The sequence below is a fragment of the Equus caballus genome, chromosome 1, assembly GCF_041296265.1.
Source record: "Equus caballus isolate H_3958 breed thoroughbred chromosome 1, TB-T2T, whole genome shotgun sequence".
NCBI classification, from domain to species: Eukaryota; Metazoa; Chordata; class Mammalia; order Perissodactyla; family Equidae; genus Equus; species Equus caballus.
In genome coordinates, this window is record NC_091684.1 from 97,539,766 (window position 1) to 97,562,822 (window position 23,057).

Below are 23,057 nucleotides of genomic sequence, written 5' to 3' on the forward strand. Positions count from 1 at the left end.
GCAATAGGGGAGCACCCCAAACATTGTATATCTATATGTGTGTGTGTGTGTGTGTGTGTGTGTGTGTGTGTACTGTCACCCACATTATCTCATGGAACCAGCACAGCCTCTCCTGGTGTGATTGTCTCTGCTTTAGAAAGGAAGAAGTTATAGCACAGAGAAGGTAAGTCACTTGCCTGGGATCACACAGCCAGTGAGGAACAGGGCCTGGATTCACATCCATTTTGGGCTGGCTCTAAAAAAAGTTCCGCAGCAGAGAAAGAGGACTATGAAGTTCCTGAAGCCTCAGGTCCCGAGCCCCTGGCTCACAGTCCCTTCCATAGCCCTAATTTTGTGTTTGTAGTTTATATTCTTTCTCTTAGAGAGACCACCCTGAGTGACTAGCCGTCCTGGTTTGCCTGGGGTGGAGGGCGTTTCCAGGAATTCCGCTGCTAAAACCAGGATGGGCTGGGGTAAACTAGGATGCGCTGGTCCCTCTAGACTAGCCCGTGTCCTCAGAGCACCTGAGAACTCGAGAAAACAGCAGCTCTTCGTGGAGATCCTCCCCATGGACCCTGACCTTGACCTTGCAGTGTGGTGGGCCTGGGAGCCACCTGGAGGGCTCGGTTTGTCGTGGCTGGGAAGCAAGGGCTCAACGTGCTGTGAGTCACGGAGCCTGGCCCTCACCCGCAGACATGGGCAGCCTCGGCTGCACCCGTCACCTTGCCTTCCACCCCTGAGACCCTGCAGGGTGACGAGCTCCCTCTCTTCTGGGGCCTCCTCGCCTCGGCCCCTGCAGTGAAATACAAAATCAGGTCATCTCTGGGTCGGGTTTCTGACGACGCTTCCTCAGGTAGACGTACAGCAGCTGGTCCAGCTGTCGGTGAGTGGGAGTGTCAGCTGCCAGCCTGGCCGTGCGCGTGTGTTCTAGCTCCACCTGCCAACACGCCAACCCGGGCTCTGTGACTCTTCGCCCATATCTGATCTCAGTGCGCTAAGCATCAGTGCCTTGCCACATGCACACATTCACACAGCTGCCCACAGACACACACGCGTTCTAGTCCCATTCGCAGACCCATTTGTGCACACGTGCATGTATACCCATCTATGTGTGAATCTGCTCACATCGCCTCATATAAACACGCATGCCCAGCATGTGTGTGCTCACTTGCACCAAGAGAGATGGGGCAAGGAGCTCTCCAGGCTCCTTCTCGTGCCGAGGAGGCGGTGAGCAGCAGGCACCTGCTTTCGGGGTAATCTTCCTGACGGCCCTGACCTAGGAGGGGCAGAGGGCAGGTCTCCTGTGCCTCGCTTCTGCCCCAGCTGTCTCAGTGTGACCCTCTGGCAGACTGACCTCTGCCCTGGTACTTGGCATCCTGAGCTATTCTGTCCAGTTGCCAAGTTCCGACAAAATGACGGCTCGTGATGGAGAAGCCTTGGTCCAGGGTGGGATTTAGTGCTGAGCCTGAAGGCCTATGTTCAGGGGATGTTCCTGGCCTGGATGTACCCTCTCTGGACACCTATCCCAGCCCGGGTGAGCCTCCCTCAGACCGTCCTCTGCAGGTCTGGGCCAGGGTGTACCCCCCTGGCAGGAAGTTGGGAGTCCCTCTGGGACTAGAAGCTCAGCTGTGGGCTCGGCGGGCCTGGGGAGCCCTGGACACCATTACTCTGACATGTGGCTTCCCTTTGCCCCCTCACTGTGTCCAGGCCAGGTGGAGTGTGGCTGCCTCAGTTTCCTCTGTCATAGGGACGACATCCCCTATCCGCCTAAGGCAGTCTGGGGCTGCCACCTGTCCCCAGGACCCATCTAGCTGGTGCTAGTACCCCATTGGCTGGGACTCCGGGGCAGTATTGCTGGCTCTTGGTCCACGTGGCATTCACAGGCAGGTGCTCCAGCCCTGACAGTGACTGTTTTCACTCTACAGTTGTCTCCGTTGCTGTCTCAGCCTGGGGAGGGGACACACCACAGAAAGTCTTCTCCCCTGGAAGGTTTTTTTTCTGGCACATTTCTGTCCCCAAACAGAACTGGTCCCTGCTTGGGGCCTCAGCAGGGCCCTTAAAAGACGATGGTACTGAAATCTGTCTGTTTCGATGTCTTGCACCGTTTAGGGAAGGGTCCGTGTTTCAGGCATAGGTTGCTTCTGTATCAGCACACGGCCCATCACACAGTAGTTCTTCAGTGGGTGGTTGTTGATTGGCTGAAGGAATGACTGAATAAATGAATGAATGAAGGGGTACCTGAGAATGTCATAAGTCTGTGTTTCTGGTCCTAGTCAACAACTGACCCTTTGCATGCCTTTGACATGCTCCTTCCCCCTCCATCCATCCATAAACTGATCATAGAAACTGAAATGGATGCTGAGCCAGGCAGGAAATAGAAATATGTGAAATGGCCGAGAGAAAGACATTAGGGAGGGGTGGCGACCACGACCCAGGTGTAAGTGTTTATATCCACAGTATATTCAAACATTGAGTTGAAGAAGCAAAATGGTTGCATTTTTTTTTCCAAATTAGTGTTTTTATTTTCTTTGGATAGATACCCAGAAGTGGAATTGCTAGATCCTGTGGTAGTTCTATTTTTAATATTTTGAGGAATCACCATAATGTTTTCCATGGTGTCTGCACCAATTTACATCCCCAAAAATGGTTGCATTTTGATGAGGAAAAGGACCTTTTCACTTCTGAATCTTGTGATTTGACACCTCCCACCTCCTGGCGCACACTTTGCAAGTCCTGAGGGGCAGTGCAGTTTGACAGATGAAATAGCAGATGAGCCAAAGACCTTTCCCAGATAGGGAGCTGTTGATAACAAGTCTGACAATGGCCTCTGGAGCTGTCCATATGTCACGAGGCTGCTGGTTAACAGGCAAGGTCCAGCCACCGCTTGGGAGAGCAGACAAGAGTCCCAGACACACCCAGATCCTGCAAGTTTTATGATGTTTTCAAGGCAGGGAAAACGGCGATGGAGCCATTCCGGTTGTCACGTGTGGGGTCCTGCGTGAACATTAACCAGCCAGGGCGTGGGCTCTGGCAGGACGCTGGAAAGTGGCTTACCCTGGACAGTCTGTTCTGAGATAAGCCCAGGGATGGATCAGAGGAGTGATGGGCGTACGGGCTGTGAAGTTCGTTTGGTGCCCATCAGGGGGTTCTATGCTAGCTGGGGATGGAATGGGGCCAGGAGGACCCCATCTGGAATGGGGCGGAGGGGAGAGGGGGCAGGGCCTGCCGCCATTCAGGTTGGTGGAAGTGGAGGGGATCTGTGAGAAGCGTTCGGCTTCTATTTCAGAGCAGGCATCTCTCATGTTCTCATCGCTCCCCCTAACAGCCCTCCTGGGTGGGTGGTCCCAGCCCTCATTTACAGACAGGGAACCAGCGCCTCCAAGAGGTCTGATGTCACACAGTGGGCACACGACAGAGCCGTCACTTGAACCCGCGTCCCTCTTTGGAGCTTGTGCTCTGTCGACTACAACAGGCGTCCCACCAGGAGAGGAGTGTGGGCCCTTTTGGTTGCCATGGAGACTGCACACTTTCTCTAATGACACCTCTGTCACCAGCCCGATGTGTCTACATTCTTCAAGGAGTCAATTAAGGCAACATAAGAATTCCAGCTTTGTGACTTAAAGTCAATGTCCAGGAGTTTGGGTGTTTTTGCATCCTCACGGGGCCCCCAGTGGCCTTGAACGGCCTCACTCGCCTGGCCTTGCCGAGGACTCCACCTACCATTGGAGGCGATGTGCTTCCACCCAGTTTCAAACCCACGCTGCCAGTTCTGGGGTGGCTTGCCGTAGGAGAGGCGGGAAGGGAGGTCTGCGGCGTTTGGCCCGCTCCAGCTCCACGGGCATCTCTGTGCACCTGGGACTCAGGCTCAGGCTCCCTCTGTCCTCAGAGGAAGGACAGAGGGAGCAGGGGGTGGCTGCAGCGTCTTCAGCTCCCCTTCGTGCCTCCTGCCTTCAGCCTGCTGCTCGGAGGGGCTGGTGTTCCTGGAAGTCCCCTTTGGGTCCCTGCCCACCTGGCCCGAGGCTGGTCTCTTTGCAGCACCATCCCCTGCAGGCCGGTGGCCTGGAGCTGCAGGCACTGCCCTCCTGCCCCTCGGGGATGGTGCACCCCCTCTTCCCAGGGGCCAGGCTGTCATCCTCTTATCTGTGTGCATCAGGGGCTGCCCTTCTCTGCTGGGCCGGTCAGAGAAGCCGGGGCTTCTGGGGCCTGTTGCCTGAGCATAAGGAGGGACCCTGTTCGGGGCCCCCGGGCACGTCACCTTGAACTGACCCTTCCTGCTGACTCGAGAGCACCCACGTTTAGTTTGGTGCGAGTTTTCTCTTTACTTTTTCACGGTGGGGGAGTGTGGAGGGGAGAGGAGGCAGGTGAGGGACAAGGAGCTGGAAGGGAGTCAGTCAGCTCCCACATTGCCCGGAGCCCAGGGAGCCCCTCGCTGGGGTGGCTCCCGGCGACACAGCGCAGGAACGTGCACCGTGGACGCGTCCCCACGGCCCAGTCGGCTACCAGGTCTACAGGCCACTCCCTGCTGTCCAGGAGCCCCTCGGATCCCACCCCCGGGTCTCACCCACTGCCCTGCCTTGGTTCCAGCTGGTTCCATCCCCTCCTAACAGCCCTCCCTCCCTGCACCCCCTCCTGCTTTTGAGCAGCTCCAGCTCCTCACGATCCTCAGGACAGACTCTCTGATGGGGGTCCAGACTCCGGCCTCCGCAGCCCCTGTCCCCCGATTGTGCTGTTGGTTGTTGAATTCTCCTCAAACGCTCATCTTCCTGCTGGGCCCTTGCGGTTCCCTTACTGCACCCAACACACACACACTCACACCCACATACTCACACCCACTCACACTCACACACACTCATACCCCCACTTCTCCAGCCGGGACCCATACCTCAGTTCAAACGTCAGCTCCTCATCTTTCTCCCCCTCTACACCCCCCCACCCTCTGTCCTCCCTGGGGGCTCAGCGACTGCCTCTCAGCCCTCGGGGACCCTGTTTGTCTGCCTCTGAGCCTCAGAACCCAGTTCCGTCTGAGTGTTTCCTGCCCCGGGAACAGATGAGCAGGTGAGCCCGTGAACACGGCTTCTGAAGGGAAGGGAAAGGTCTGGCCTACGACGAGGTAAGGACTTCCGGCTTGTCCTGGGGCCCCTGTCCCCAGAACTCCATGCGAGGGAACCTCCGCCGTCAGCCTCACACCTGATGGGGCCTCAGACACATCCGTGAGGAGAGGCTTCTCACCTTCCCGGGGGAATCGGATTAGAAGGGAGCTCCACTGAGAGATAAGCCCCTTAGACCCGGGCCATCTGTTCCCCGGAGCTGCAGCTCTGCGCTCTGCGTTCACCGTGGGTGTAGACACTCCCCCAGGGTGGGGGCGGGGGAAGGCAGGGACTTCCCCGATCCAGGCCCCTCCGTGTGCCAGGCCCTTCGCGGGCACTGCACACCTGTCCACGTGCTGGAGCCTCACGTCAGCCTCCTGGAGAGGTCTGTGCTCCTCATGTCACAGAACAGGGAGCTGACTTGCCCAGGTCACGCAGAAAATCCTGCGCACCACTGGGATTTGAGTCCTGGCATGTCCCCCTCAATAGGAGACCCTTGTCACTGTTGTCACTATTCCCCACTCGCCCTTCTCCTGGTTAGACTGTGCTGGGACAAAGGGGTGGCCAGCAGGAGAGGTTCCGGGGCACGGGTTCCTCTAGCAGAACGTCGTGGGTCGGGCCCTCCCCGACTTTCTCAAACAAGGATGCGCCACCATCGTGTTTATTCACTTATTTATTGTTTGTCTGTTGGACTGCTCTTTCCAGCAGACTCACATCAGGAAGTCAGGGAGGGGTTCCCACAGGGGCCATGGATGAGGGATAGCTGGGGGCTAGGACTTCGAGCCTCTGTGGTCCCCCAGCCGCTCTTGGGTGCCTGCTACCCTGCACCCCGGCAGGCTCGGAAGTCTGGATTTGTAGCTGCCCAAGGTCACGGTGGAATCTTGACCATCAGCCCTGGAGGGGCCAGGTGGGCCGAGCCTAGCTTACAATAACTCTGAAGGTTGGTGGCAAGATTGGGGCCAGGATCTGGAGTTCTGGGACTTTCCCAGGGTCCTTGCTGTCTGAGATGAGCCTTCCAACATCCCAGCTCACTGCCATGAATGTTGAAAGCGGTGAGAGAAACCCATTAGTGCCAGCGACTGAAGGGCCTTCCTTAGATGTTTTTTTCTTACTGGATTTGACATTTTTGAAGCCAACATGAGTCCAGAGAGGCTGAGTTACTTGTCCAAGGCCACACAGCAAGACAGGCATTCCAAAGCTGTGAGCTTTGAATCCATGTTGTGGTTTTCTGAAGATTCTGGTTCAGGCTTTTCTAAAAGGCAGCATGGGCACAAGCCAAGATGGGAGGCAAGAATTTTCATGTCTTTAAGAGATGAGACTTATGGTTCATGGACAGAGGCTTCCGGGGGCCAGAGCCCTTGGGATCTTTGCCATCAGCCTCAGCTTCAAGGGGAGTACCCTGGGGGAACCGGAGGCTTCTGGGCAGTGGTGTGAAGATCCCAGCTGTGTGGAGCCTTGTTGTGGGGGCTCTACACCTGTGGGAGGGCCCCAGGTACCACCCAGGGGGCCTCTGGCTTGAACTTGCACGGTCTGCAGATCTTCGAAGGGCGTCCTGGGAAGGAGCAATGGGCAGGCAGGACAAGAAAGACAGGACAAGACAGGACAAGAGGCAGAGAGGCAGGCAGAGCCAGAAGGGGAGAGAGGGGAAACACAATTAAGATTGATTTCTAGACACAAAGATTTTTTTAAAAATCAAAGCAAGAATCAGATCTTACCCTCCTTCCTGGAGGCCCGGAAGGGGCCTGTCGTGGCCAGCGTGACCACCCAGGCTGTTTCAGTCCCCTCAGCTAACCTGCTCACCTAGGTCCACCCAGAGCAGAGTGCCCTGCAGCTGAGGGGTCTGGAGGCCTGTGTCTGACGGCTGGGGCAGGACAGGGGGACCACCCACAGGGTCTTGCAGGCCCTTGGTGCCTCAGGCTGGCTCCCACGAGACAGCAGGTATGTCAAAGCTAAAGTCCGCATCTTTTGACAAACCAGTCCCATTTATGCGGGGAATAAGCCACAAGAAAGAAAAGCCTGCGTGCACGAAGCTATTCTTTACAGTTTTGTTTTGAATCGCAGAAAAATTCATTCTGGAAATAATCTGAATATCCTACAGTACAGAAATGGTTAATGAGTAAGGTTGCCTCATGGTGATGGAAACATTTAATGGAGATAAAACCCTGTGATATGAAGACGATGTGGCAACACGAAGAAAAATGCTTATGATGTAACATGAATTTTAAAAAATTAAAAAATGAGGTACAATAAAAATAAAACTGGGTAAACATGTTTAGATGAAAAAAACAAAGGAAATACAAATGAGAAGTGTTAAGTGATGGTAGTGAGAGTATTCTTTTTTCTCCTTCTGTTTCCAGGTTATTACTATATTCAAGGCAGTGTGATAGTCAAGAACAGAATCTGGAGCCAGATTATTTGGATTCAAAGCCCAGCTCTACCACTTGCTTACTAGCTGTGTGACCTTCAACAAATTACTTAACCTCTCTGTGCTTTGGCTCCTCATCTGTAAAAATGGGGATAGTAATAGTATCTAACTTTTAGGATTATTGTGAGGATTAAGTGAATTAGCAGCTGTACATGCTGCGTAGTAATTGCTATACAACCACTAGCTATACAAAAAATAAATTTAATTATCATAATTCACCCATAGCCTCATGTCTCCATCATAAATAAATGCTAATATCGGTGTGGATTTCTTTCTAGTCTTTGCTCCTATTTGAAAGTGCTTTCATTTTCCCATAGGGATAATCATAGTAATATACAGTGCAAACTACTCTTTTTTATTAATGTCATGTTGTGAGAATTTTCCACCGGCATTTCTGATGGAAGACCATGATTTCCTGACACTGTTTCCCCTCCGTGCCCACCCCCATCCCCAATCTCAGACCCCAAGACTGTCTTCTCTGGCCCCTACAATAAATACTGTGGTTGACCGATTACAAACATGGTCACAATTCTCCACCCTTCCTTTGCAATGAGACTTTGCAGCTGCTCCCATCGAGATAGGGGTCTGTTTCCTTGCTCCTTGAGGCTGGCTGGCCTGCGGACCTGCTGTGGCCAATAGTGTGCGGTGGAGATGGCAGGTGCCCAGTGCTGAGGCCTCAAGAGGCCTCAGGTGCTTCCTTTCATGTGGGTGGCGCCCTGCAGCCCCAGGTGAACAAGTCTGAGCCAGCCTGATGGCGGATGAGAGACCACGTGGAAGAGAGCTCAGTTGCCCAGCTGAGGCCGTCCTAGACTTACAGACCACTGCCCCCCAAATATGTCAGAGACCCCAGCCATGATCAGCAGAACCGCCTCTCCAGCCCTGGGAAGAAAGAATGAGCCAGCCAAGACGTGAAGAACCACCCAGCTGAACTCCAGACTCATGGAAAATGGTAAATACTTATTGTTCTGGGCCACCGAAGTGGGCACTGTTTCGTTATGCAGCTGTGGCTAACAAATATAACCACCAGGAGCCAGACCACCGATCCGAGTCTCTCTGATGGTCCAGGGCAGGACGGGCTGGGTGCCCTCTCCACCTCCCTGCTTCCAGGGTCCACTGTCCTGGGCCCTTATGTCCACCCTGGGTCTGCCTTGGAACCACCCAACATTGCCCCGACCCTTGAGTCTTCACACTCGCGGTCCTCGAAGGGTAAACTTTATCCCTTCAGTCTGGGCCCCTTCCCTTCCTGAAGATAAGGATGGCCCTATGGTCGGGGGGAATCTCTCTGGGCCCCTTGCACCCCTGTCTCCCACTGTGGGTCATGCTATTTTGCGGGACTTCAGACCAGGGAGGGTGGCACAGAGCTTTCAGGCTGTGGCAGTCTCTGGGATGGGCAGGCCACTCCCAGGCTCCAGGGACCTTCCCACAAGACGTCCCCAGTCTTCCCCAGGAGCTTGCTCTCTGATGGTCTCAGGACACCGGGAAGGAAGGCAGCCTGACCGAAGCCCCAGGGTCACAGACCTTCCCAGCTGGTGGCGCCGGAACGGCTGTCAGTCGGAGCCCAGCCTAAGCCGGATGCCCCTCAAGTGCTAACAGAGTCAACATTTCATCATTCTTTTTTTTTTTTTAAATTGCTTGCTATGACAATGCTGCTATACAGATCGCCACAGTCTTTTCAGATGCTTTAGAGAAAGGTTTTTTTAGTGAATTGGTAAATGTGGCAAATTCAACAAACTGGCCACTCAGCGCATTGATTTTTTTTTGTTTTTTGAGGAAGATTAGCCCTGAGCTAACATTTGCCAGTCTTCCTCTTTTTGCTGAGGAAGCCTGGCCCTGAGCTAACATCCGTGCCCATGTTCCTCTACTTTATATGTGGGACGCCTACCACAGCATGGCTTGCCAAGCGGTGCCATGTCCTCACCCAGGATCCAAACCGGCAAACCCCAGGCCACCGAGAAGTGGAATGTGCGAACTTAACCGCTGCGCTACTGGGCCAGCCCAGCACATTGATTTTTGATGATGATTTTGTCACAGCTGGTGCTGCAGCTCAGGGACATCCTTAAGGCAGCCTGAGGTTATTTTCTCTTGTGACAGACAGGTGCACGGACACTCTCGTGTGTCAGTGAACTGGAGGACAGAGGCCCAGCTCCCAGGATCGGGCACACCCAGCGCCCTGCTATTGATTACACAGTGTCGAGGGAGGCCCGGGGTCAGCCCTGGAGGATGGCGGTGGAGCCACTGAGCCTGGACGAGACTGCACGGGCTTCCATCTCCAGCGTGGGAATTGGGGCTCCTGCTTCAACTGCCCTGGCAGGGCCCAGACTCCCTCCACCGCAACAGCTGGGCAGGTCTAAGGGGTTCTTGGTGCCAGGCCAACGCCCGGCTTCATAGTCACGACCCCACCGACTCCTCACCACAGCCCGGCGAGGCTGATTCCATTATCATCCCCTTTCACAGATGGGGAGACTGAGGCTCAGCAGAGCTGGGTGACCTGCACCTGGGGGCACACAGCCAGCAGGCGGTGGAGCTGAGATGCCAGCCCGGACGGTGCCTTCCTTCTTTACCGGGAGCCTGGTCTTCCTCGGGCACACGCATGTCCTCGTAAGCATGCTGCGGGGACCGACTCTCTGTTGAGGAGGCGGCCGGTTGTAGTGGGAAGAGGTGGAAAGATCCAGGTTCCCGGCTCTGCCTCAGAGTCTTTCTGAGCCTCAGTTTCCCAATCTGTAAAATGGTGAGAATGCTTCCCTAGGGTGGTTCCCAGGATTTAAATGAGATTGCATGATAAGGACCCAATAAAAATGTTTGTTTGGGGGCTGGCCTGATGGCTTAGTGGGTAAGTTCTTGTGCTCCGCTTTGGCAGCCCAGGGTTCACCACTTTGGATCCCGGGCATGGACCTACGCATGGCTCATCCAGCCGTGCAGGGGCAGCATCCCACATACAAAAGAGAGGAAGATGCATACAGATGTCAGCTCAGGGCCAATCTTCCTCATCAAAAAAAAAAATTTGTTTTGCTTTTCTTCTTCTAAATTGTTTGCAGATTTCTGCTGTGGAATTTAAAAAAATATATCCACTAAAAGATTTCCAGGCTCAACCTGGGAGACGTGCGCCCAGATTATGCTAAAGCGTTGTGTGACTAACAAAACGGCTGCCCTTGTACCGTGCACAAGAGTTAACCAGGCTGTGTTTCCTGTGAACTGCGTGTGCACATGTGTGTGCACGTGTGTGCATGCACATCTTAGCCTCTCTTTTCTTTATTGCCTCTGAGCAAGTCCCTCCAGGGAGGGGCGTGGGGAGAAAGGCAGGCTGGGGCACCCTGCCCTTTGGGTGGGGAGGGCCTCCACCTCTCTCCCCTGGGTTTTCGCCTTCTTTATTTCCCAGAAACTCTCCTGCGCTCCAGGCTGGGGCCAGTGGTCGGGGGAGCAGGGGGGGACAGAGTCACAGTCCGTTGACAGGGCCTCCCCCTCCGCCTTGCTGGGCGGGCGCCTCACACCCGGTTGCATGTGTGAGAACCGGTTATTTTTACCGGCCCCGGCGGGAAGTGATGCCACTTTGGCAGGAGGGGCTGTGAGCTCCTCCGGAGAGGCGCCCTGCGGCTGAGCTTGCAGACTCCCCCGCCTCCGTCTCCTTCACACCGGGCCCCCCTCGCTGCCCAGCCCTCTTGGTAGCTGGGAGGGGTGTGGAGGCGCTGGCTCTGGTCGTGGGCTTAGGGCTGGGGCCTTCTCAGACCCCCGAGAGGGGCCTTAGGCTGCAGAAAGTGGGGTCAGGAGCCCTTGGGTGTGCGTCAGGTGCGGCTGGCTCCAGGCTCTGCTGCTGTCCCATGGGGGCTCTGCCTGCTCCAGGCTCTGGACCCTCCTACCAAAGGCCAGCCGGGGTCTAGCCGTCCTGACCGCTCCGCCCAGGCCAGGCGACTCCCAGGGGCAGCCTGCCCCTGGCCTGGTGGCCAGGCACGGGCAGCTGGGACCGGCCGCCCTCCTGGGGCTGTCTTCCCTGGAGCCCTGCGCCCCCCCGCCCTGCGGGAGAGGGCGGCCTTGCTCCTCCCGGCCGCCCTCTGCACGGAGCCGACCCTGCGCCCCCGGCCCGGCGCCAGGACTGGTTCTCCGACCTGCGCGCTCCATCCCCGGCCGCTCACCCTGTGCCCGCCCCCGGGCCCCTCTGTCCCCCGCCCCCGGTCCAGCCCTGCCTGCAGCCGCTCCTCCTCGCCTGCACCGTTCGGCTCCCCGACCCGGGGCGGCTGCGCGCCTTCCCTCCCGTCTCCGGAGCGCCGCCCCTTCTGATGTCACCCACTCCGGGCACGGGGTGCCCCCAAACCATTTCCGCAACTGCATTCTGTTCTGTCCCTTGATGGAACGCATTCAGTTGAAAATGATCACTTTGGGAGGGGGCAGTCTTCCCCACCAGACTGATGCCCTAGGAGGCCGAGACCACCCCCTGCCCGCGGCCCCTCCGCCCAGCGCACCGCGCCCGCCCCGCCGGGTGACCCCCGTGCGCCCCGCCTGGCCTCCCCTGCCGCCCCTCCCCGCCGGGGCAGCGCGCGCTCACCTTTCGGGTTCACCTGGACCGGGGTGCCACCTGGAGGACAGCAGGGCCGGACTTTCCCGTGCTTGGGGCGGGGCCTCGGCCTTGTCCCTGGGGGTGGACACAGAGGGCAGAGACCCCCGTCAGCATGCTTGGGGACACCACGGGGAGGGGGGTGGTCTGTGCAGGAAGGCCTGGTCTGAGCTCCTGCTCCCAAGGCCCGGGGCTCAGGAATATTTATTCAAGGAAACTCAGGATGGGCCAGGCAAGGGGAGGGCCCAGGAAAGGGGGTGCCTTGAGAGAACTATGGTTCAGAAATAACAAAGCCAGCGTGGGGAGACACTCTGCCCCAGGAATCCATCTTCCCCTTGTTCCTGATGGAGAAATGGTTCGGCACCATCACTCAGAGGTGTCTGTGCCCTTTGACACAGTCATTCTCCCCTTGGCAATCTAGCCTAAGAAAATAATCCTAAATATGGAAAATGTTTTATGGGCACATATGCTTTTTACCACATACTTAAAATAGTGCAAAGCCGTGGACAATGTAAATGCCTAAGCTTGTAAATTCATCGTCACATATAAAATATTAGGTAAATGACACCACTTTGGAGAATCTGCTACAGATACTCCTAAGTATCTGTACTTTTGGGCGGAAAGGGATTCATCTTCACCAAATAGTCACTAAGGCAACATGGGCAACCTCGAACACGTCCACAAATAGAATCCATAAATCCCAGGAGGTGGGTTTATGAGGAATTGTAATCACCGCGTTTCATATAATATATGCAGCCAAGTCCATTGCAGAAACTATAGAAAACAAATCCTTCCTATAACCCTACTGCTCAGAGGGCGTTGCTGTTGACATTCTGGTATAAATGCTTCCAGAGTAATTTCAATCATGAGTATTTTTGGTGATTAGAATAATACAGTGATAAAGAAAAGAGATGCAACATTGGATGTATAGAGATTTACCAATGACGAAAATGCTAGCAGGAAAAACTGAAAAGAAATAAACCAAACATTGAACACGGCTATTCCTGAGTCATGAAATTATGGGTGTTTTTCACTCCTGTGCGTATCTGTATATTCCCAACTCCAATAAATGCTACAATAACCATAAGCCCCAAAACAAAAAATAAAAGTAGGCAGTTTCTAGAGGGTTAGGCAAGAGGAAAAGCTCAAAATACACAGCCGTCTGAACCAAGAAGGGCAGGAGAGCTAAATATTCCTATCCACCGAGGTGCAAGGACCACCCCCCACTTCTAAACACACACAAACCTGCCCCCACTGCACACACTCACACCCCCTCTGCCCCAGGCGTTTACTGTGCGTGAGATTTGGGATGTCCACACTCCGCGGGCCTTCTAATTAATTTATTCATTTACTCAGCACAAATGTACTGTACCGTGCCCCACGCGTGACACAAGTACGACAGCGTGGCGCCAGCACTTCTGGCTGGGCGGGACAGGCGCACAAAGCTGTCTAGCTGGGAGGCTGTGCATTTGCACGAGAAGCACGCTGCTCATTCCCTAGCTCAAGTGTGCATGTTGGGAGCTGCAGACGGGGATCGTGGGGTCTAAGGCTCCCAAGTCACCCTTGGTGGATAGAGGTGCCTCACGGGGTTTGGAGTGAGAGCGCATCTTCCCAGGCCCAGGACTGCCCTTAGGGGGGCCTGGCCCCGGACATTTCCTGATTCCGACCTTCCCAGACGCTAAAATTCCTGCTCAGGGACCAGCACCCCGGGGGGACAGCCCTACCTTCTGCCGAGAAGATGGAGAAGCAGAGAAGCAAGATGCAGAGCAGGCTGAGGAGGACTGGAAACCTCATGGCGGGGTGGCTGAGTCTCACGTCCTGGGGAGGCAGCAGTGCGGCAGAATCCCTCCCTCGGGGCCACCTCGGACATTTATAGAGTGACAGGGAGAGGTGTTTCCCGATGGGCAGGGCACCAGCAGCCTTGGAAATTTCATGAAGGGTAGAGTCAGCCCCTCCCAAGAGGAAAAAACCAGCTTTTCAAGAAGTTGGGAGCATTTCGTGAGCTGTAACACACGGAGCTGTAAACGCCCAGCCCAAGTGCTGCCAGCGCTGGCCTCAGTGGTCAGAGCAGGAAACTCCTGCCAGCGAAGAGTCACTGCCCAGGGTTGAACGTTAACTTTTAGAGTCAGTAATAATTCCATCAAATACAGACCTTCCTGCTCAGTCCTTAGATGTGGCAGGAGAAGGACCATAAAACCCTTTACAAAGCCTCAGGGAAGAGGCTAGAGCAATGGGTGGAATGCAGGGAGCAGAGGACCTGAATCCCACGCCCTGGGTTTGAGCCCCTGCTCTGCCACATCTCAGTAGTGTGACCTTGAACTTGCCATTGACTGTCTGCCTCCTATCTGAGAAAGGGGAACAGCGCTGCCTCTCTCACAAGCCAGCATGAGAAGCCCCCTGCCAAGGAGGGGCGGGGTGGGGGGGGGGCGGGACGCTGTACAGCTGTGAGGGATGTGGAGCTGCAGCTGGACTGGGATGGGTGCATAGGGAAAAACGAAAGGGCATTTCAGGTACAGGATCAGCCTGAGCAAAGGTGTGGAGGACGGGAACAGCCAACGAGGGCAGGCACGGGGAAGCGTTCGCCGATGGGTGCAGGAGGCCCCAGGCGTCACATTCCGTGTGCGCTTGGCCCGGGGGACATGGAAGACGCCATGCCTGGCCTCTGGAAGCTTCTGTTGGTGGAGGCGGCCATGCGGATGCAGAGAATTTGCGTTTGCCTTTGTGATGTCATGTCCATCCGTCCTTTCCCTTAGGAAACACACCCTTCTAACCGAGGAGCTGGCTCTGCTTTCCAGCCTCGAAGAGCTGGTGGGAAGATGCCAGTATCTGGCTCAGGTCCCCAGGATCTCACCGGTTCCCGGCAGCCAATTCAGCACTCCCTGCTGCCCGACACGGGCCAACGGGCACTTCACTGGGGCTCCTCCTGTGCTGGAGATTAGAAGCACAATTTAGACTACTCACTCAGACGGCTGAGCAAGCCAGAGGCCAGGGGGTATTGTGACAGCCCGCCTGCATGCTTGCATTTGCAAACACTTTAAAACCAGACCACACAAAGAAACTGGTTGGGGCCGCTGAGCTGAAGGGCCACGTGTCAGCCTGTGTGAGTCACCGGCCAGCCCCAGCCTGGTTCCCCGTCAGTCCCGATGCTGTGCTGGGCTGGCAGTGGCCACGGCAGAGGACAGGGTCAGGAAGAGCCGGGGGCAACTGGCAGGGGCAAGTCCAGCGCTGGTGCCCGGGAGGGATTTGGGGGCAGCCAGTGCTGGAAGGAGGGGAAGGAAGAGGGTGGGGCATGTCTTGAGGCTGTGTTTTCAAGCCCGGCACTGTCCTTACTTAGAGAGTGTGGGAAAGGTCCATAAACTCAGCAGAGGTTACCGATGCCAGCTGAGATTAAGATTGCACCCATGGGCCACATCAAGGCTTATGAGCACTACCTTATTGATTGTTATCTGGGGTCATTTGGGGCTCCACCACCGAGTTCTCTGGGCAACAGCATACCTCTGGAGGCCATGCACCCGTCGCCTGTTGTAACAAGTACTCTTTGCATTGGCATGGTTCCTTTTTGCTTTCGGCAAACCGTCATCAGAGGGGAAAGAACATCCTCCCTGGTAGAAGGAGCAGGGGATTAAGTGACTGAATTCGAATTGCTCAGCAATGGGGCAGAAATGAGGAGCAACTCTCGGCCAGCGAAGAGAGGGATTTGTCTGGATCCACCATCCAGCTAAGCCAGGACATGGGGAATCTTTCTAGCACACTCAGCCACTCAGCCATGGAGTCAGACATGGATGTCATATTCTCAGCCCAGCTTTTTTCCCACCACGGAACGGAGCTGTAAGGGCCTGCCCAGCTCAGAGTCAGCGAGAGCTGGCTGTCTCAGGTGTTCTCTACGCACACACACAACTCACAGATTCGCAGGTGTTCCTGGGGCCATATGTTCAAAGGAAGAAGAGATTCAGATGTCAGAATTCCACCTGCTTTTTTTAAATGCTTATAAAAAAAAATACTGAAGCCATCTATGCCGCATGAATGTAAAGAACACAGGGTATAAAATATAAGTTCCATCCCAAACCTGACTCCTCAGAGACAACCATTCTTCACAGATTTTCACCTGCTTTTTTCGCATTTCAAAGATAGCTGTTAATGTCTCACGTTAGAAAAGGCAGAAACACCTCTGGCTCTTTACAATGTCTGGAATCTCATGGGGAGCGGAGTCGAGGGAGGTGAATATGAGAAGCACTTTAACAGGAACACCTGTTCGTTTTAAGCATATGCACTTTGGGTACAAAAATAATCCAACTTGAGGCTTCAAATAATAATTTCCAGAGATGATTTTGAACACTTGGCAGCCTTCCTGAGAAGAAAAAATCTCCAGAGACGCACCCAACACACAGGGGAATTTACAAGGAAGAAAGTTTTTTCAAGTCAAATTTATGATTTCCCAGTTAATTCGGAAAGTGCCCAAGACGTCCCCACCCTCTGTGGTTAGGGCTGTCTTGGCTGGCGGCCACTCTTGTCCAAACGGTGCTTTACGGACCCTGTGATTGATCCCGAATGACTCTCCCTCCTTATTTGCCTAGAAAACTGCAGGTCAGTTTACAATAGAGGGAGGGGCCAGACTCATGGGGCCCCCTCCATTGTCTTCTCATTTAATTCTCCTCCACCCCAGGGCGGCAGGCATTCCGTTTCCAACTTGCCCCAAAGGAGAGCCAAGTTTCCCTTCACCTCATAAAGAACATTCTGGCAGCTTCTCACCCCAGCCCGGGGCTACCTGACCCCAGAGCTGTGGTTCTTTCCAGGCTGTTTCTGTGAGAGCCCAGGAGCAGCCAAAGATAGCCCACAATGTGGATATTCAGCTTACACGCCACCCCCTAATTGTATAAAACCCTGATGGCTTCCTCTATGTTTGACAATGAGTCTGAGCTTCCTTGTAAGCCTGGGCTCCTGCTGCCAGTCCCGCTGGTCAACCCCGTCTGCTCCTCCTGCCCCGCCCTCCTGGTCCCTAGGTTCTCCTGGATGCTGTGCATCTTCCACGGTTACTCGCGTCTCCCTCCTGCCTGGCTCAGGCTATCCCCCCACAGCGGTGGCCGTGGGCTACCCTGCCTTGCCATGGTGGCTGCCGGCAGGCTTGCAGGCTCCTCTGTGGGGGCCATGCCAGGATGTCACCTTCTCCTCCACGACACAGACGCACGGGGAGACCAGAGGGCGCTGTCTCTTCCACCCTGTGGCTTCTCCCTGTTGGTGCCGCAGCACCTGTGAGCCACCATCTCCGAGTCCCTGATGGCAACAGTTTCCCACTCTCTCTCTCCGGAGTTTGGGGCCTTTAGCCCCCACACCCTCACACCCACCCCGTGGTTTGGGCATGGAGTGGGGCACTCAGGATGCTTGTTGTCCATTTCTGTCTCTGTACCGCCCCTACACTTGTTAAAGGCACAGGCTCTAGAACCACACCATCCAGGCTTTAAGCAGAGCTCTGCCACAGTTTAGCTGTGTGACTCTGGACACAGAGTCAACTTCTCTGTTCCTCAGTAAAGCCGTAGCCGAAGCTGGAGAAGAACAGATCCTTTTGCTGAGAGTGTAACCCCACAGCGTCGTGCTTTATGAAAATAATTTTTTGTCCTATTAGGTGGTCAAGTGCCGAGCGTGGGGTGCATAGATTCCTCTCCGCTTTTCAGTGGCAACCTGTCTCCAAAAAACACCCACCTTTCACTTGCTTTCATCAGGCACAACAACTATCTTTTCTTCCCACAACTCGGGGCAAAGGAAAAAAAAATGGCCCTGGAATTCTGGTCTAAATGACTGCGGCCCGGTGCAATCACAAACATGGGCTGTGCTGGGGAGGGCAAGGCCGGCAGAGTGGTGGGGGGAGGCGGCAGGCCCAGGACACTGCGCCCGGCAGGCTCGGAGCAGGGTTGGGGGGATGGCGGGCAGGGCTGGGATGGATCCTGTTTGTCCGTGTCAGCCTGGGTGTTGCAGGTTTGGCAGCCCGCTTCCCAGAAGAGGTGTCACCTTCCCCTGTTCTCATCCCCACCCGGCACCTCCAGGACGAGGCGTGTGCGCAAGGTGCGGCTGTCGCCCTGCAGTAAACTTGAGCCCCGAGGTCACTGCAGACGCAGCAAGTCAGGGCTGCAAGGACCTTCTGGGCTCAGGGGCCAGCTCCACTCAGTCGGGGCGAGCCAAAGGCCACAGGGTGGAGGGATGTTCTGCGTTCCTTGTCTTTCCACGAAGCTCCTAAAATCTGAAAGCCTTCCTTTAAAATGTTTCAATGGACTTTCTCTCTGGACATACTTTCTTTTTTAAGAATATTACTCAGGGGCAGCTATCATATACTGAAAAAGATCCCAAACACCCCATTCTCCTACCCATTTTTTTTTCTGCCACTTAGAATTAAGAACAGTGGAAGTCTTGTCATAATTTCTCCAACTTTTTAAGTGACGCTTCTACTAAATAAGGTGGGTGATATACTCCCATCTTTGCTCGGGCGCTCACATGGTTGCACTGCGAGCACACAGAGTCACACACACCCGGTTTGCACGCAGAGGCTGGGTTCTCTGCAAAGAAGGTCCGGGTACTTCCCAGAATGCCATGTGCTGGGGCTGCCCCAGACATTCCCCTTCCTGCCTAAGTGGGGAGCCCCCTCCAGCCACGGAGCCTTCTGTGGTGGGGCGTGTGGGCAACACCCACATTCCTGTGGCCCTCGGCACCACCACCTCCTGAACTCCTGCAGCCATTGTCTGGATGAAGCTTTCGTAGCTGTGCATTATGGCTTCATAACTACCTTGGGTCATTTGCTGCCAGTTCTCACATTTTTAACCATGTGGTACCTAATTAAGTGCCCAATAAATATCTGCTGACTTGATCTCTTAGAGTAACTTGTGGGGGCCGGGCTGGTGCGCAGCAGTTAAGTCCCTTCGCTCTGCTTTGGCAGCCCCAGGCTCACTGGTTTGGATCCTGGGCGTGGACCTACACACTGCTTGTCAAGCCATGCTGTGACAGCATCCCACATACAAAACAGAGGAAGATGGGCACAGATGTTAGCTCAGGGCCAGTCTTCCTCAGCAAAAAGAGGAGGATTGACAGCGGTTGTTAGCTCATGGTTAATCTTCCTCAAAAGAAAAGTGTGACTTGTGAAGATGAACATTGCTGTGTTCGGGCCCTAAATGCCCCCCTACAGTCAGGGCTTTGGCCTCCAGCATTCACTGCTCCCGGGTGGGCAGGGCCAGTGGCATTCTCTCACCATGAGCTCTCTCCTGGCTAGCACCCCCTTCCTCTGCCCATCAGATGCCCCTTCCAGACTGATGGGTTTCCTGCCAGGCTGTGATGGCAGGGCAGAGGGTCTTACTCATGCCTAGTTCTCCCCACACTCGGTGCTAAGAGTTAACTCGTTCTGGGAGTACCAAACTGAGCAATCCTTGGATCTCGCACTCTCCTTCTGAACAGGCAGATCCTATCACACCGCTGACACTCTCTCGTGGCTTCCACTGGTCTTCCTGTCTGGGAGTCACTGCATTGCTGGGAAATCAGTCCACTCAGCCCGTATAAAGTACATAACTGGGTGGGGCTGGGTTGTTTGTACTTTCTTATGGAAGATTCCCTCTGAATCATCAGTAAAGGATGCTATCTATAGCTATCAAGAGATAATCCCTTAGATACTTGTTCTTACAGGACGATGAACTATTAGACATGGGGAACAAACCATGGCAAGATACCGTGCTTCTTCAATTCGAACGTGCCACTGATTTTGACACGCTATTTAGCTTTGCAAAAAGAAAAATCATGAAATGAAACACACACTTCAGAAGTGAAGTGTGAAAAATACTGCATTTTAGAATTGAGGTAACTGACACGATTAAAGAGCAAATAAAATTAAGACATGACGTCCTTCCTATGAGGTCGTCATGTAAGCCTTTCTCCAGGCTCTGTGATGCTCTGTGAAACCACTGTGGGGCTCGTGGGTGAGCAGTCCACGTGTTCCAGGCACATGGAAGTTTGGCCTGAAGGAATGATGGCCAGCTGACACCGAACCTGCAGGTGATGAAGCAGCTTTTACAAAGTGCTCAGTGGAAAGCATTTGTTTTAAATGTTTAAAATTGTTTCTAAACTTGTTCCCAGTTTTAAGAATGAGTGTCAATTGGGTCCTGCCTGAATAGATTAATTCTGTAATTCTGGGGCAGCCATGCGGAACCCCACAGCTCCTATGTGCATCCAATGCAGCTGCAACACACCCCGCCCCATCAGCCCCCCCGTTGAAGCTGGGGGGCCGAGAGGCCCCTTGGGAGGCCTGGTACTTGTTCTGCCAGGTGAGGAACCACACAAGCTATGAAGCAGGCAGAGCCGAACGAATGCTGAGGCTGAGGGGAGATGGTGCAGGACCTGCCCTTATGCTATCTGGCCAGCAGCCCTGGGAGATACTGGCCAGAATGGTCCATATAGTCCCCTCTCCCCATCAGACTTGATTTCATCCTTGCTTCTGGCACAAAATGCTCCTTTTGCTGTTTTCAAGTGTTAATACCGGGAGAACTCGCTCCATCTTCCTCAACTGCTTCACAAAAGACAAGGTCCTCGAGGTCCTAACTTCATCTTTCCCTGAAAAGCGGCTTCTGTTTTGAGTACTAGCTCATGGAGTACATTTAGGGAGGATTCCATCCTGCTGATTATATCAACCTTAAAAAAATGGTTTGGGGGCCAGCCCGGTGGCACAGCGGTTAAGTGCACACGTTCCGCTTCGGCGGCCTGGGGTTTGCCAGTACAGATCCGGGGTGTGGACATGGCTCCGCTTGGCAACCCATGCTGTGGCAGGCGTCCCACGTATAAAGTGGAGGAGGATGGGTTCTTCGGATGTTAGCTCAGGGCCGGTCTTCCTCAGCAAAAAGAGGAGGATTAGCAGTGAATGTTTGCTCAGAGTTAATCTGCCCCCACTCCACAAAAAAAAGGTTTGATTTGTAGCTGCAAGTGGACTGAGGAATACAGAAAAGGACTCGCAGTACCACTTGTCCTTCAGACACTGAGGCCAAGCCCTTTTGATAAACACTAGAATTCTAATGTTCCAGGTATCTTCAGTAGATCCCAGCCTGACCATTTAATCTGCACAGTGCTCTTGTGATTCTCAGAGGACGTCAGCCCCACGGCACTCACACAACCTGCCGAGGATGACTGGTTAGGAGTTTCAACTCCACTACCTCACCCTGCCCAGCCAGAAGACCCTGTGCAAAGATCAAGCTTGTGGGCCTCGGTTTACTCCTCCACAAAATGGGAACCACAGGAAGGAATGTTCTAGTTCATGTAAAGGGCTTAGCGCACAACACACACAAAACTTACCTCAATCCTGTTGCCAGCATATCTGGACCCTACTAGAATGATACAAATCCTGGGTATCAGTTTCAGGAGCTTTAACATGGACACATCGCATCCAGATGAACAATCTTAAGAGAAATATGCCTTTCTCCCCAGGCTCTAACATTTTGAGGTGCACAGAAAATATTTAAGGGCTCAGGGCCCTCGGCACAGAACACATACCCATTGGGAGCAGGAAATCCGGCTTCGAGGGAACTTTCCTTTCTTACAGTCTTCCCCATCTCTCTGCTTATGCTGTATGAAGTGCCCTCCTGCCTTTTTCATGGGCCGTAACTACTGTTTACTCTTGAAGACCCCCCGGCACATCCTGGAAACTCATTACTCTTTCACATTTCAACTTTGTTCCCTTCTCTCCTGACACTCAACACAATGGACCATGGTTGTGTTTACAGGGGGTTGCTAGGCTTTAAAAGGCAGTGACTTTTATTTATCATAGTCTCTACTGGGTCCAGCTAGCATGGTGCCTGATACACTGATGTTTTCTGATTGAATGTTCATTAGAAACCATTCTAACCCAATCGGAAGGGCCTTTTATGTGATTATTTAAAAAAAAAAAATTTTTTTTAATATTTTTTTTAATTTTATTTTTTTCCTTTTTCTCCCCAAAGCCCCCCCGGTACATAGTTGTATATTCTTCGTTGTGGGTCCTTCTAGTTGTGGCATGTGGGACGCTGCCTCAGCGTGGCTTGAAGAGCAGTGCCATGTCCGCGCCCAGGATTCGAACCAACGAAACACTGGGCCGCCTGCAGTGGAGTGCGCGAACTTAACCACTCGGCCAGGGGGCCAGCCCCTTTATGTGATTATTTTTAACCATACATCTTAGTTATCCTTTTAACATGTCAGATGATGTTTTAGAAAATAAGAAATGGATATATTCTTCTTTGCCTTAACCCATCCATTTGCAGGTCTTCACTCTTCCCTGTGGGTTATGAGGAAAAAACCACCAGTGCTATGTTTACAGGAGCCACGGAACTAGTGATTTTTTTTCTCACTTTAGATCTAGTATAATATTATATAGGAATTTGCCATTTATATATTAACTCACCTTTTATACTGAAGTCTTCATTGTCTTAACAAAGTCAGAGAAAGTGTTGCAATAAAATACTAGGTCATTAGAGGAAAAAACCCTTTGATTTTCTAGATAAACCTCTGCCTGATACTCATTGTTGGAATTATATCATTTTGTTTTGCGTGTGATACCATCCAAACACAAGAACATAAACTTTGGGTTCAAAACCTGACTAAAGACAACAGATCTTTTAAGATTTCACTTTAAAGATTATACTGGTATTGTTCAGGGAGTAATGTAGAGAAGGGAAAAATAGAAGCTTGCCACTTAAATTTTTCTTAAGGAAAAAAACCCCCCAAAAAACCAGCAACAGCAGCTAAAACTTATATAGTGCTTACTAAGGGCCCACACATTAACCTTAACCCTATGAGGTATGAGATGAGGAAATGGACACAGACACATTAATTTGCCCAAGGTCATATAAAAAGTAAGCGGAAGAGCTGGGGCTCAAAAAAGGGGAGACTAGCTCTAAGCACCAGTCATAAGAAGATGCACTGTTTATTCTATACTGGTGAAAAAGCAAGCTGCTTTCTGGAACACACCCCCTATTCAAACGGTATAAGGAATATGGTTCACTTGGAAAAATTACAGACCAATCACCCA

At 53.4% G+C, this 23,057-nt stretch overlaps 1 protein-coding gene across 1 annotated transcript; it reads right to left on the reverse strand.

The window, feature by feature from the left end:
* Window positions 1–5,722: 5,722 nt before the first annotated feature.
* On the reverse strand, window positions 5,723–13,882 carry GPR15LG (G protein-coupled receptor 15 ligand). The gene is made up of 3 exons (NM_001433570.1): window positions 13,762–13,882; window positions 12,029–12,115; window positions 5,723–6,618 (listed from the first exon to the last, which is right to left on the reverse strand). Exons 1-3 carry the CDS (start codon window positions 13,829–13,831, stop codon window positions 6,536–6,538), a joined length of 240 nt encoding a protein of 79 aa, NP_001420499.1. The 5' UTR covers window positions 13,832–13,882; the 3' UTR covers window positions 5,723–6,535.
* Window positions 13,883–23,057: the final 9,175 nt, after the last annotated feature.

What these genes read in the sequence shown, in the direction of transcription:
- GPR15LG (NM_001433570.1), bottom strand. Translation starts at nt 13,831, where the DNA reads ATGAGGTTTCCAGTCCTCCTCAGCCTGCTCTGCATCTTGCTTCTCTGC. An exon ending in CTCCATCTTCTCGGCAGAAG is followed by an intron (nt 12,116 to 13,761) that starts GTAGGGCTGTCC and finishes GTCCACCCCCAG; the next exon opens with GGACAAGGCCGAGGCCCCGC. An exon ending in GGTCCAGGTGAACCCGAAAG is followed by an intron (nt 6,619 to 12,028) that starts GTGAGCGCGCGC and finishes GCTCCTTCCCAG; the next exon opens with GACGCCCTTCGAAGATCTGC.